This window comes from Heterodontus francisci, chromosome 8 (assembly GCF_036365525.1).
Source record: "Heterodontus francisci isolate sHetFra1 chromosome 8, sHetFra1.hap1, whole genome shotgun sequence".
Taxonomy (NCBI): domain Eukaryota; kingdom Metazoa; phylum Chordata; class Chondrichthyes; order Heterodontiformes; family Heterodontidae; genus Heterodontus; species Heterodontus francisci.
The window spans coordinates 57,246,020-57,261,026 of record NC_090378.1 but is presented as its reverse complement, the minus strand read 5'-3'; the positions used below and the strand labels follow the sequence as shown (position 1 = coordinate 57,261,026).

General features: G+C 45.0%; 1 protein-coding gene across 3 annotated transcripts in view; it reads right to left on the bottom strand.

Moving 5' to 3' along the window:
- stil (STIL centriolar assembly protein) overlaps positions 1-15,007 on the bottom strand; it is an 87,748-nt gene that overhangs the window by 24,127 nt on the left and 48,614 nt on the right. For all 3 annotated transcript variants that reach the window (XM_068037173.1, XM_068037174.1, XM_068037175.1), the window contains 2 exons: positions 7,568-7,682; positions 5,161-6,252 (listed from right to left, as the gene is read on the bottom strand). In XM_068037173.1, the coding sequence (XP_067893274.1) occupies positions 5,161-6,252; positions 7,568-7,682 (1,207 nt within the window). The remainder of the gene's footprint in view (positions 1-5,160; positions 6,253-7,567; positions 7,683-15,007) is intronic.

Here is a 15,007-nt window from a genome sequence, read left to right as displayed (position 1 = left end):
ATGATAAGCTAATCTGTTTCTAGTAATTTTGGTTGAGTGATAACATTGGCCAGGATGTTGAGAGAACTCCTCTACTCTTCTTCATGATGACCAACTGTGAGGTGATGATCACTGGAGAATTTACAGTGGGCAAAACAAAAACCTTCCTGGTGCAGCATTGTATTATTGATAGCAAGTAATACAAATTCATCATGGTGGAGGGAATTAGATTAAAAGGGGGAAGGAAGATTTAAGGGCATTTTCATGATACAAACAATGCACATTCACCATGGAAAATAGGGCAAAAAGTATTTTAATATATAATCTGCTGTCCTTACCTGGTCTGGCCGACATGTGACTCCAGACCCACAGCAATGCGGTTAACTCTTACACGCCCTCTGAAATGGCCTTGCAAGCCACTCAGTTGTACCTAACCGCTACGAAGTCAATAAAAAGGAATGAAACCGGACAGACCACTCGGCATCGACCTAGGCACCGTAAACGACAACGGCAAACCCAGCCCTGTCGACCCTGCAAAGTCCTCCTTACTAACATCTGGGGGCTTGTGCCAAAGTTGGGAGAGCTGTCCCACAGACCAGTCAAGCAACAGCCTGACATAGTCATACTCACGGAATCATACCTTACAATGTCCCAGACACCGCCATCACCATCCCCGGGTATGTCCTGTCCCACCAGCAGGACAGACCCACCAAAGGTGGTGGCACAGTCATATACAGTAGGGAGGAAGTTGCCCTGGGAGTCCTGAACATCGACTCCGGACCCCATGAAGTCTCATGGCATCAGGTCAAACATGGGCAGGTAACCTCCTACTGATTACCACCTACCGGCCTCCCTCAGCTCATGACTCAGTACTCCTCCATGTTGAACACCACTTGAAGGAAGCACTGAGGGTGGCAAGGGCACAAAATGTACTCTGGGTGGGGGACTTCAACGTCCATCACCAAGAGTGGCTCAGTAGCACGACTGACCGAGCTGGCCGAGTCCTAAAGGACATAGCTGCTAGATTGAGTCTGCGGCAGGTGGTGGGGGATCCAACACGAGGAAAAACATACTTGACCTCGTCCTCACCAATCTGCCTGCCGCAGATGCTTCTGTCCATGACAGTATTGGTAGGAGTGACCACCGCACAGTCCTTGTGGAGATGAAGTCCCGCCTTCACATTGAGGATACCGTCCATCGTGTTGTGTGGCACTATCACCGTGCTAAATGGGATAGATTTTGAACAGATCTAGCAATGCAAAACTGGGCATCCATGAGGCGCTGTGGGCCATCAGCAGCAGCAGAATTGTACTCCGCCACAATCTGTAACCTCATGGCCCGGCATATCCCCCACTCTACCATTACCAGCAAGCCAGGAGACCAACCCTGGTTCAATGAAGAGTGCAGGAGGGCATTCCAGGAGCAGCACCAGGCATACCTCAAAATGAGGTGTCAACCTCGTGAAGTTACAACACAGGACGACTTGCATGCCAAACTGCGTAAGCAGCATGCGATAGACAGAGCTAAGCCATCCCATAACCAACGGATCAGATCTAAGCTCTGCAGTCCTGCCACATCCAGCCGTGAATGCTGGTGGACAATTAAACAACTAACTGGAGGAGGTGGCTCCACAAATATCCCCAATGATGGGGGAGCCCAGCACATCAGTGCAAAAGATAAGGCTGAAGCATTTGCAACAATCTGCAGCCAGAAGTGCCGAGTTGATCCATCTCGGCCTCCTCCTGAAGTCCCCAGCAACACAGATGCCAGACTTCAGCCAATTCCATTCACTTCGTGTGAGATCAAGAAACGACTGAAGGCACTGGATACTGCAAAGGCTATGGGTCCTGACAATATTCCGGCAATAGTACTGAAGACCTGTGCTCCAGAACTTGCCGCGCCCCTAGCCAGGCTGTTCCAGTACAGCTACAAGATTGGCACCTACCCTGCAATGTGGAAAATTGCCCAGGTATGTCCTGTACACAAAAAGCAGGGCAAGTTCAACACGGCCAATTACCACCCTATCAGCCTACTCTCAATCATCAGTAAAGTGATGGAAGGAGCCATCAACAAGGCTATCAAGTGGCACTTGCTTAGCAATAACCTGCTCAGTGACGCACAGTTTGGGTTTCGCCAGGACCACTCAGCTCCTGACCTCATTACAGCCTTGGTTCAAACATGGACAAAAGAGCTGAACTCAAGAGGTGAGGTGAGAATGACTGCCCTTGACATCAAGGCAGCATTTGACAGAGTATGGCATCAAGGAGTCCTAGCAAAACTGAGGTCAATGGGAATCAGGGGAAAAACACTCCGCCGGCTGGAATCATATCTAGCTCAAAGGAAGATGGTTGTGGTTGTTGGAGGTCAATCATCTGAGCTCCAGGACATCACTGCAGGAGTTCCTCAGGATAGTGTCCTAGGCCCAACCATCTTCAGCTGCTTCATCAATGACCTTCCTTCAATCATAAGGTCAGATGTGGGGATGTTCGCTGATGATTGCACAATGTTCAGCACCATTCGTGACTCCTCAGATACTGAAGCAGTCCGTGTAGAAATGCAGCAAGACTTGGACAATATCCAGGCTTGGGCTGATAAGTGGAAAGTAACATTCGTGCCACACAAGTGCCAGGCAATGACCATCTCCAACAAGAGAGAATTTAACCATCTCCCCTTGACATTCAATGGCATTACCATCGTTGAATCCTCCACTATCAACATCCAAGGAGCTACCACTGACCAGAAACTGAACTGGAGTAGCCATATAAATACCGTGGCTACAAGAGCAGGTCAGAGGCTAGGAATCCTGAGGCGAGTAACTCACCTCCTGTCTCCCCAAAGTCTGTCCACCATCTAAAAGGCATAAGTCAGGAGTGTGATGGAATACTCTCCACTTGCCTGGATGGGTGCAGCTCCAACAACACTCAAGAAGCTCGACACCATCCAGGACAAAGCAGCCCGCTTGATTGGCACCCCATCTACAAACATTCACTCCCTCCACCACCGACGCACAGTGGCAGCAGTGTGTACCATCTACAAGATGCACTGCAGCAATGCACCAAGGCTCCTTCGACAGCACCTTCCAAACCCGCGACCTCTACCAACTAGAAGTCAAGGGCAGCAAATACATGGGAACACCACCACCTGCAAGCTGCCCTCCAAGTCACACACCATCCTGACTTGGAACTATATCGCTGTTCCTTCACTATTGCTGGGTCAAAATTCTGGAACTCCCTTCCTAACAGCACTGTGGGTATACCTACCCCAAATGGACTGCAGCGGTTCAAGAAGGCAGCTCACCACCACCTTCTCAAGGGCAATTAGGGATGGGCAATAAATGCTGGCCTGGCCAGTGACGCCCACATCCCATGAATGAATAAAAAAAAAAAATCAAGAAGTTTTGATAATGTAGCACAAGTACTATATCAGAGACACCTGTATCTTTTCAGTTCCAGTAACGTGCGCAATATTTTTACCTCATTGGTCATGCAGTATATTAAGTAAATTTGCTGCATTATCGGAACAGGCAAACTGCTGCCATGTTCAGATCTCTATAGGACCATGCTAAGTAAAAGAAAAGTTCCAGATTCCGTAAGATCTGCAAACTCATTAAATTTGCTGGAAATAAAAAAATTTGCATCATCAGCACTCGTGCAATAAATTACACAATTTTCAAAATTGAGTTATCAGACTTTCAGGCACATGCATCTTGAGATTTCTTTCTCTTCCACTTAGAGTGCCTGCTTATTTAACATGGCCCTTAATATTTAATTTCTATTAAAATAATGTCTTGCTTAAAATCAACTTTGTTACCTCCAGATTTGACTATTCCAATGCACTCCTGGCTGGTCTCCCACATTCTACCCTCTGTAAACCTGACATCATCCAAAACTCTGCTGCCCACTAAACTTGCATGAAGTCTCCTTCACCTATCAACCCTGTGGTCACAGATCTACTCTGGCTCCTAGTCAAGCAGTGTCTTCATTTTAAAATTCTCATCCTTGTTTTCAAATCCCTCCAGGGCCTTGCCCCCCCCCCCCCCCTATCTCTGTAATCTTCTCCAACTCCATAAGCTGCCGAGATATCTGTTCTCTATTTCGGACATCTTAAGCATCCCCGATTTTAATCGCTACAACATTTGAGGCTGTGCCTTTCAGTTGCCTGGGCCCTAAGCTCTGGAATACCCTCCCTACATTTCTCCACCTCTACCTCGCTTTCCTCCTTTAAGATGCCCATTAAAACCTTGCTCTATTGCAGCGAGGCCTGGACAACGTATGTCAGCCAAGAGCAACGTCTCAATTCATTCCATCTTCGCTGCCTCCAGAGAATCCTTGGCATCAGGTGGCAGGACCGTATCTCCAACACAGAAGTCCTCGAGGCGGCCAACATCCACAGCTTATACACACTACTGAGTCAGCGGCGCTTGAGATGGCTTGGCCATGTGAGCCGCATGGAAGATGGCAGGATCCCCAAAGAGACATTGTACAACGAGCTCGCCACTGGTATCAGACCCACGAGCCGTCCATGTCTCCGCTTTAAAGACGTCTGCAAACGCGACATGAAGTCCTGTGACATTGATCACAAGTCGTGGGAGTCAGTTGCCAGCGTTTGCCAGAGCTGGCGGGCAGCCATAAAGGCGGGGCTAAAGTGTGGCGAGTCGAAGCGACTTAGCAGTTGGCAGGAAAAAAGACAGAGGCGCAAGGGGAGAGCCAATTGTGTAACAGCCCCGACAAACAAATTTCTCTGCAGCACCTGTGGAAGAACCTGTCACTCTAGAATTGGCCTTTATAGCCACTCCAGGCGCTGCTCCACACACCACTGACCACCTCCAGGCGCTTACCCATTGTCTCTCGAGATAAGGAGGCCAAAGAAGAAAACCTACCTCTTTGACCAAGCTTTCGGTTTTCTGAGCTAATATCTCCTTTTATGGCTTAATGTCATACTTTATTTTATAATAATCCTGTGAAGTGCCTTGGGACATTTTATTAGGTTAAAGGCACTACACAAACATAAGTCATCATCGCCCCTGTACAATGCACCCAAATAGGATACCCAAATCCAATAATTTTAGGTGCGCATGCTGCCAGCATACTGTATTTCCTTTTTTTGGATGGGGGAAAGAAAGAGAAGACAAAGGGGAAAGAAGAGGACAGAATGAACAAGGAACTATTAGGATCTCCTTACCTGAGCCTGAAGGAGCTTTAGTTGTCTATCCTGTTCCACTAGAATCTTGTAAGCATCAACAGGCAATCCCATTGTTCCATTTCCTTCTTGGTCCTGCTCTAGTCTGCCCACGGGCAAGTGTAAACATGCAGAAGGTCCTGCGTACATTTTACACTGATTTGGTGGTAGTATGTGGGGGCCTCCAGGTGACTTTATCAAGCTGCTGTTTGGAGGTGATGTGCTTGCTACTTGTCCAGTTAAACCCTGGTATATTGGGCTGTTTTTCACATACAAAGTACTACAGTGAGAATTTGGTAAATAACCTAGCGTTTGTTGGCATGGTGCAGGACTACAGTCATGACAATTAGGTGAGTGGACCCCTTTAGAGCCATATGTTGGCGCATTTCCTTGCCAATTAGCATTCAATGAAGGCCCGCAGCAGGGTCCATAATGTTGGCAGCAATTACAGTAGTTAGTTGGATATAGTGTGTGAAAATGTGGTGGAAGCCCCAAAAGCTGCATTTCAGAAGCAGAATGAGATGGCAAGTTAGGAGTGTGCTGCAATGAATGTCGATTGGATTTGTTGGGAGAAGATGGTCCTTGTGGCTCTCTTGAGTTGGACATAGATTGCCAGCCTCTGGGAGAAACCCCTCCTTTACCCAAAAGAACATTTTTTATTGGATCAACTATATCAGTGGACATAACCAACTTAGGTTGGTCTATGGATGTATCAGGCGAAGGTCCACTTGGTGGAGTAGAGGAGGAGGATGACGACGACCCAGAACTCTTTCTCACATAATGGTCACCTTTACGATGTTGCTGTGCTGGTCTTTCTTTATGAGACTTAATAGATGCTGCTGATTTGTGTGAAAGAGTCAGGTTTTGTTTCAAAGGAGGAGGTATGACTTGGGATGTAACTCCATGCTGCCCACTTTCAGAATATTGTTTCGTTGAGTTAAAAGTTCCAGATGCTCCACAGGTTTTTGCAGTCTGTTGTGGCTTCATTAGTAAAGACTCATTTTTTTGCCGTCTTTTTGGAGTATATTTTGACTCGACAAAACTTCCATCAAATACAAGTGACAGCTCAGGAACAGAAGGATAGATTCTTGGAAACTAAGTTAACAGAAAGGAAGATTGCATTAATAATTTGAACATGCACTCTGGAAATTAAGACATTCAATGCAGAAAGCAACTTCCAAGATGGAAACCCACGCTTACTATCCTTTGACCATTTCAACATATATAGGGCTGGATTTTATGGGCCTCTCGATATGACACATAGAACTGCGATGGGAGGCAGGCGGAGCGTCGTCTCCCCGTCATCAAGAGATTTTGTCAGAGGCAGGATAGGCAGATTGGGGCCCTTAAGATGCCTAATAATGGTTAAACATTTAAATCCCAGCAGTGGGTCGAAGCCTTGGCCACATAGGGAAGTCATCCAGTAATACGAAGTGCCCTTTGCAGGCCCTCCTCCAGGAGCAATTCGTGGCCAGGAAGGACCCCCACAGGAAAAACTCCAGCTCCCTGGACCTCTCTGCCCCTGCACTTAAACACAGTACCGGCAATGGCTACTGCTCCCAGAGGTGCTGCTGATAGGGCTGGCAGCTCTTGGAGGCGGACACCCGTCTTTAAAGAGATGGGAATCCCGGCGCTGGGCACTTAAGCGTTGGGGGAGCTCAGAAAGGCCAAGGCAGGGTTCCCCCGCCTTTTCGGCCCGGAGCGGAAAGCCCCGTCAGTGCCACAAAATCCAGCCCATACAATGTGCTAGGCCCCTGCAAAATAGAGCCATTAAAAAAATCACAATTCAAATCATATAGCATTACAGCACTGCACTTCACTTTAAGCTGAAAACTGCTAAAAATTTGTCCAAATTCTAACTATGTATTAGATGAGTAGACAGAAATGTGCCTCAAAATATTCTTGAGCCATTTACCTAAATGGTTGAAGACAAAAATAGGCCAAAATTGGGCTATTTAAACTTTATGCGATCACAAGCTTCTTTTGACAAGTACAATTACCTTAAAAGGAACAAGCTCCCGAGAGAAGAGAACAATTCCAGTAATGGGGGATGTAGCGAGTATGTTGTGTTTGGGGTAAGACCCAGACAACTGGGAACTATTGTTGCATCTTTGGGACTCAAAAGGTGGTGCAACCCCACATGTTTTCTTCAAATCAGTCACAAGTTTACTTTGCTTACGTCAAGAGATAGCTACAGGGTGGGTGAACAAAGTGATATGTTGTGCTATTGATTGAAATAGGTGGGTTTAATGGTCTTTTCTCAACCTTTTTTTCATATGTTTGTGTCTTTTAAAACTGGACTCCTTAACATTATCATTTTCTCCCCCAAATACTTGTATTTAAAATGTCTTATGTAATCACTTTTAAAAAATACACATTAAGAGTATTTAAATGTCTAGTAACTAACAACCTTTTGACCAAGGGGATGTGGACTTGGTGTTGGTCTTGGAGAAAGGTCCTCTTCCTCGACACCAGAGTCATTGTCACCAACACGTATCTTGCTCGAAAGCAACTCACACTGAAGACTGCAAGAGAGAGTTTAAAAATTGAATAAATCTGATTTATTTACAACAGTGAGGAAAATCGCTACTGGTACACCGACCCACAGCAACAGAGATTTCCAACAATCTCAGCCCATAACTCTCAACTCACCAACCACTGCTTCTAGTTGAATTATTTAAAAAAAAATTTAGCTTCTAAAAAAATTAATTCTACTTGAATCTCATACTTTTAGTTTATGCCTCATTCATACTTCATTGGCTGTAAAGCACTTCGTGACGTCCAGTGGTCATGAAAAGCACTATATAAATGCAATTCTTTCTTTATATCTGCAGTACTGACAGGAACTCTAATTTATACACAATCAACAGAAATTATACACCAAAACAAAGCTCAAGAGAAAAAGGTGGTGCTCAGCTCTGACCAGCAATACCTCCCATCTCCTGAAAGCCCTTTACCAAATCAAACTATTCATCTGTATACTTGAATGGCCCACATTATCCTATAGCTGCAGCAGCAGTGCACCCCACTCAAATTTGATCATAGTTTCAATCTCACCTGCATCTAAAAGCTAATACTGCCAATTTAGTTTAAATTTCTGGAATGGAACACAAACAAACTAAAAGGCTACATGTTATTTGAAAGCATATAAATAATCCAGGTACATCAACTTCTGAATATTCAGTTCTACTTTATATATTTAAATTATATAACAGATTATTGCACTCAAAACACAAGTGATGAGAAGCAAGTGCTTCTCATTCCAGATTTTACACAGATGCACTAAAGCTCTCCAATTCCATTGCAATATTAAATATCTATTGCACAGTAACTATGCTTCCATTAAGCATGCCAACTACTGTGATGGTCTCTCACATTGTTATTAAGGATTCAGTTTTGAACAGCTTTTTGAACATAAAGCTGTTCAAAACTGAATTCTTATAACAATGTGAGAGACCATAACAGTAGTTGGCATGCTTAATGAACCCACCTCTGTCTACGAACTTTGCTAAGAGAACCTCCCATAGTTCAGGATTCTTCACCCATTTCCCCACAGAAAAGGCACTGACACATGCATTCTAAGCAAAACCTGCCTAAAAGGTGTTACCTTTTCTGGACAGCCCATGATGAATTGGGCAAGTAATAATATACAAAAGTGGGATGAGGTTTCTTTGAGATGAAAACTAGGTAATTCATTAGCAATGCCTGGTCACTTAGGAAGACATTTTGCACCCTAGCATTAACAAACTCTTGATGTCTGTGGGCCAGGAAAAGCAGCTCCTAAAAATCAGGTCAGACACCAAAAGACAGGCTGCAAGAGGAGGAGAAATTCTGCTCTCACATGGCAAATTTGTGCTCTTATGTTAAGAACATAATAATAGGAGCTGGAGTACAGCATATGGCCCCTCGGGTCTGCTTCACCATTCAGAATTATCACAGCTGATGTTCTGTCTCAACTCCGCATTCCCCATATCCTATGACTTCCTAGAGAGATCATCCATCCATCTATCTGTCCCAGCCTTGAATATACCCAACAACGGAGCACCCACAATCCTCAGACATAGAGAACTTTTTTTTTTACTTCATTCATGGGATTTGGGTGTCACTGCCAAGACCAGCCTTTATTTCCCATTCGTAATTGCCATTGACAAGGTGGTGAGCTGCCTTTTTTAACCACTGCAGTCCTTGGGGTGTAGATACACCCACAGTGATGTTAGGAAGGGAATTCCAGGATTTTGATCCAGTGACAGTGAAGGAACGGCAATATAGTTTCAAGTCAGGATGGTGTGTGGCTTGCAGGGGAACTTGCAGGTAGTGGCGTTCCCATGCATCTGCTGCCCTTGTTGTTCTAGGTGGTAGAGGTCGTGGGTTTGGAAGGTGCTGTCGAAGGAGCCTTGGTGAGTTGCTGCAGTGCCTCTTGTAGATGGTACACACTGCTGCAACTGTGCGTCAGTGTTGGAGGGAGCGAATGGGGTACCAATCAAGCAGGCTGCTTTGTCCTGGATGGTGTCGAGCTTCTCGAGTGTTGTTGGAGCTGCACCCATCCACACAAGTGGAGAGTATACCATCACACTCCCGACTTGTGCCTTGTAGGTGAACAGGCATTGGGGAGACAGGAGGTGAGTTACTCGCCACAGAATTCCCAGCCTCCGAGCTGTTCTTGTAGCCACACTATTTATGTGGCTGTTCCAGTTCAGTTTCTGGTCAATGGTAACCCCGAAGATGTTGACAGTGGGGGATTCAGAGATGGAATGTCAAGAGGAGATTGTTAGATTCTCTCTTGTTGGAGATGGTCATTTCCTGGCACGAATGTTACTTGCCACTTATCAGCCCACGCCTGGATGTTATCCAGGTCTTCCTGCATAGGGACATGAGCTACTTCAGTATCTGAGGAGTCACGAATGGTGAACATTGCGCAATCAGCAGCAAACATCCCCACGTCTGATCTCATGATGGAGAGAAGGTCATTGATAAAGCAGCTGAAGATGGTTGGATCTAGGAACCCTGAGGAACTCCTGCAGTGGTATCCTGGGACTGAGATGATTGACCAACAACCACAACCAACGTCCTTTGTGCTAATTATGACTCCAAACAGTGGTGTTTTCCCCGATTCTCATTGACTAGAGTTTTGCTAGGGCTCCTTGATGCCATACTTACTTAAATGCTGGCTTGATGTCAAGGGCAGTCACTCTCACCTCACTTCAGGAATTCAGATTTTTTCTCCCTTTTGGACAAAGTGTAATGAGGTCAGGAGCTGAATTGCCATGGCGGAACCTAAACTGAGCGTTTGCGAGGTTATTGCTGAGCAAGGGCCGTTTGATAGCACTGTCGACGGCCCCTTCCATCACTTTGCTGATGGTCGGGAGTAGATAAATAGGGCAGTAATTGGCCGGTTTGGATTTGTCCTGCATTATATGCACAGGACATACCGTGGCAATTTTCCACATTGCTGGATAGATGCTAGCGTTGTAGCTGTACTGCTTGGGGCTCGACTCATTCTAGACCACAAGTCTTCAGTACTATCGCTGGATTATCATCAGGGCCCATTGCCTTTGCAGTATCCAGTGCCTTCAGCCATTTCTTAATATCACGTGGAGTGAATCAGATTGGCTGAAGACTGGCAACTGTGATGCTGGGGCCTCAGAAGGAGGCCAAGCTGGATCATCCACTTGGCACTTCTGGCTGAAGATGGATGGAAATGCTTCAGCCTAGTCTTTTGCACTGATGTGCTGGATTCCCCCATCGTTGAGGATGGGGATATTTGTGGATCCTGGCAGTTGGTTAATTGTCCACCACCATTAACAACTGGATGCGACAGGACTGCAGAGCTTCGATCTGATCCGTTAGTTGTAGGATTGCTTAGCTTTGTCTACTGCATGCTGCTTTCATTGTTTGGCCAGCAAATAGTCCTGTGTTGTAGCTTCACCAGCCTGACATCTCATTTTGAGGTATGCCTGGTGCTGCTCTTGGCATGTCCTCCTAGACTCTTCATTGAACCAGGGTTGGTCCCCCGACTGGACGGTAATAAGAACATAAGAGATAGGAGTAGGCCATTCGGTCCCTCAACCCTGCCCCACCATTCAATAAGATCATGGCTGATCTGCTACAGACCTCAACTCCTCTTTCGGGCCAGCTCCTCATAGCCCTCAACTCCTTGATATTTCAAAAATCGATCTACCTCCTCTTCAAATATTTTCAGTGATCTATCCTCCACAACTCTCTGGGGTACAGAATTCCAGACATTCACTACCCTTGGAGAAGAAATTCCTTTGCGTCTCTTTTAAATGAGTGTCCCCTTATTCTGTAACTATGTCCCCTAGTTTGAGATTCCCTTAATGGAAACTAGTGGAATCATCTCAACATCTACTCTGTCAAGCCCCCTCAGAATCTTGTACGTTTCAATAAGATCACCCCTCATTCTTCTAAACTCTAATAAAGGCCTAACCTGTTTTGCCGTTCCTGATAAGTCAACCCCTTCATCCCAGAAATCTGCCTAGTGAATCTCTTTTGAACTGCCTCCAATGCCAGTATATCCTTTCTTAAATACGGGGACCAAAACTGTACAGTACTCCAGGTACGGCCTCACCAGCACCCTGTACAGTTGTAACAAGGCTTCCCTATTTTTAAACTCCAAATAAAGGCCAAAATTCCATTTGCCTTCTCAATTACTTGCTGCACCTGCATGCTAACTTTTTGTGTTTCATGCACAAGAACACCCAGATCCCTCTGTGCTGCACTTTTTTGAAGTCTCTTTCCATTTAAATAATAGTCTGCCTTTTGATTCTTCCTACCAAAGTGCATGACCTCACACTTTCCTACATTAACCTCCATCTGCCAAAATTTTGCCCACTCACTCAACCTATCTATATCCCCTTGCAGATTCCTTATGTCCTCATCACATGCCCTCCCACCAATTTTTGTATCATCGGCAAATTTGGATATATTACACTCTGCCCCCTCCTCCAAGTCATTAATATAGATAGTAAATAATTGAGGCCCTAGGACTGATCCTTGTGGCGTTCCACTAGTTACGTCTTTCCAACCTGAAAAAGACACATTAATCTCGACTATCTGTCTTCTGTGAATTAACCAATCCGCAATCCATGCTAATACTTTACCCCCAATACCGTGAGCTCCTATCTTGTGCAATAATCTTTTATGTGGCACCTTATCAAATGCCTTTTGGAAATCCAAATATACTACATCTACCGGTTCCCCTTTAGAACATAAGAACTAGGATTAGGAGTAGGCAATTCAGCCCCGCGAGCCTGCTCCGCCATTCAATACAAACATGACTGATCTCATCTCGGCCTCAATTCCACTTTCCTGCCCGTTCTCCATAACCCTTCAACCCGTTACTAATTAAAAATCTGTCTATCTCCTCCTTAAATTTACTCAGTGTCCCGGCATCTACCGGATTCTGGGGTACTGAGTTCCACAGACTCACAACCCTTTGAGAGAAGTAATTTCTCCTCATCTGATTTAAATATGCTACCCCTTATCCTAAAACTATGACCTCTCGTTCTAGATTGCCCCACGAGAGGAAACATCCTCTCTAAGTGGCACAGTGGCGCAGTGGTTAGCACCGCAACCTCACAGCTCCAGCGACCCGGGTTCAATTCTGGGTACTGCCTGTGTGGAGTTTGCAAGTTCTCCGTGTCTGCGTGGGTTTCCTCCGGGTGCTCCGGTTTCCTCCCACAGCCAAAAGACTTGCAGGTTGATAGGTAAATTGGCCATTATAAATTGCCCCTAGTATAGGTAGGTGGTAGGGGAATATAGGGACAAGTGAGGATGTGGTAGGAATATGGGATTAGTGTCGGATTAGTATAAAATGGGCGGTTAATGGTCGGCACAAACTCAGTGGGCCGAAGGGCCTGTTTCAGTGCTGTATCTCTAAAGCTAAAGTCTACTTTGTCAATCCCCTTAATCATCTTATATACCTCAATTAGATCTCCTCTCATTCTTCTAAACTTGAGAGAGTAAAGGCCTAAACTGCTCAATCTCTCTTCATAAGACAAACCCCCCTCATCTCTGCAATCAATCTAGTGAACCTCCTCTGAACTGCCTCCAATGCAACTACATCCCTCCTCAAGTAGGGGACAAAAACCGTACGCAATACTCCAGGTGTGGTCTCAGTAATGCCTTGTTCAGTTGCAGCAACACTTCCCTACTTTTATACTCTATTCCTTTAGCAATAAATGCCAAAATTCCATTTGCCTTCCTCATTACCTGCTGCAAATGCATACTAGTTTTCTGTGATTCATGCACGAGGACATCCAGATCCTTCTGCACCGAAGCACTCTGAAGTTTCTCTCCCTTTAGATAATAATTTGCCTTTCTATTCTTCCAACCAAAATGGATAACCTCACACTTATCCACGTTAAACTCCACCTGCCAAATTTTGGCCCATTCACCTAACCTATCCATATCCATTTGTAAATTTATTTCTTTATTGCAACTTACTATCCCACCTATTTTAGTGTCATCTGCAAATTTAGCTATAGCACCTTCTATCCCTGCATCCAAATCATTAATATAGATTGTAAATAGTTGGGGCCTGAGGACCAAACCCTGTGGCACCCCACTTGTTACATATTGCCAACCAGGAAAAGACCCATTTATCCCGACTCTGTTTTCTGTTGGTTAGCCAATCCTCTATCCAAGCTAATAAATTGCCCCTAACCCCATGCGATCTTACCTTGTATATTAACCTTTTGTGCGGCACCCTATCAAATGCCTTCTGGAAGTCCAGATATACTACATCTACAGGATCCCCATTATCCACTTCGCTTGTTACATCTTCGAAGAACTCTAACAAATTAGTCAAACACTATTTACCCTTCATAAAACCATGCTGACTAATAGATTGCGTTTTGACTTTCTAAATGTCCTGTTACTACTTCCTTAATAATGGATTCTAACAATTTCCCAACGACAGATGTTAAACTAACTGGTCAATAGTTTCCTACTTTCTGCCTCCCTCCCTTTTTGAATAAGGCTGTTATATTAGCATTTTTCCAATCCATTGGAACCTTCCCCACATCCAGGGAAGTTTGGAATATTATAACCAATGGATCCACTATCTCCGCTGCCACTTCCTTTAAGACCCTAGGATGTCGGCCATCAGGCTCTGGGGACTTGTCTACCTTCAATCCCAATAGTTTGCTCAGTACTTTTTCCCTAGTGATGATTATTGTTCTAAGTCCCTCCCTTTCTATAACCTCTGCATTACCTGTTACTATCGGGATGGGACAAGTGTCTTCCACCATGAAAACTGAGGCAAAATACTGATTTAGTGTCTCCATTTCTGTGTTCCCCACTATTAACTCCCCAGTCTCATCCTCCAAGGGACGAACATTCACTTTAGCTACTCTCTTCCCTTTTATATACTTATAGAAGCTTTTGCTATCCGTTTTTAAATTTTGCGCTAGTTTTCTTTCATACTTTACCTTTGCTCTTTTTATTACTTTTTCAGTAACCCTTTGTTGATCTTTAAAAAGTTTCCCAATCTTCCAGCCTGCCACTGGCCTTTGCAATATGGTATGCCTTAGTTTTTGTCTTTATGTTCTCCTTAACTTCCTTGCTTAGCCACGGATGTTTTTTCCCCCCTCTTACAATCTTTCTTACTCTCCGGAATATATTTTAGTTCGGAGGAATTGAATATCTCCTTAAACATCTGTCACTGCTCATCAACTGTCCTACCTTTCAGTCTTCCTGTCCAGTCCACTGGGGCCAAATCTGTCCTCATGCCTATGTAATTACCTTTGTTTAACTCCAGAACGCTAGTGTGGGACGCCAGTTTCTCGCCCTCAAACTGAATTTGAAATTCCAGCATGCTATGATCACTCTT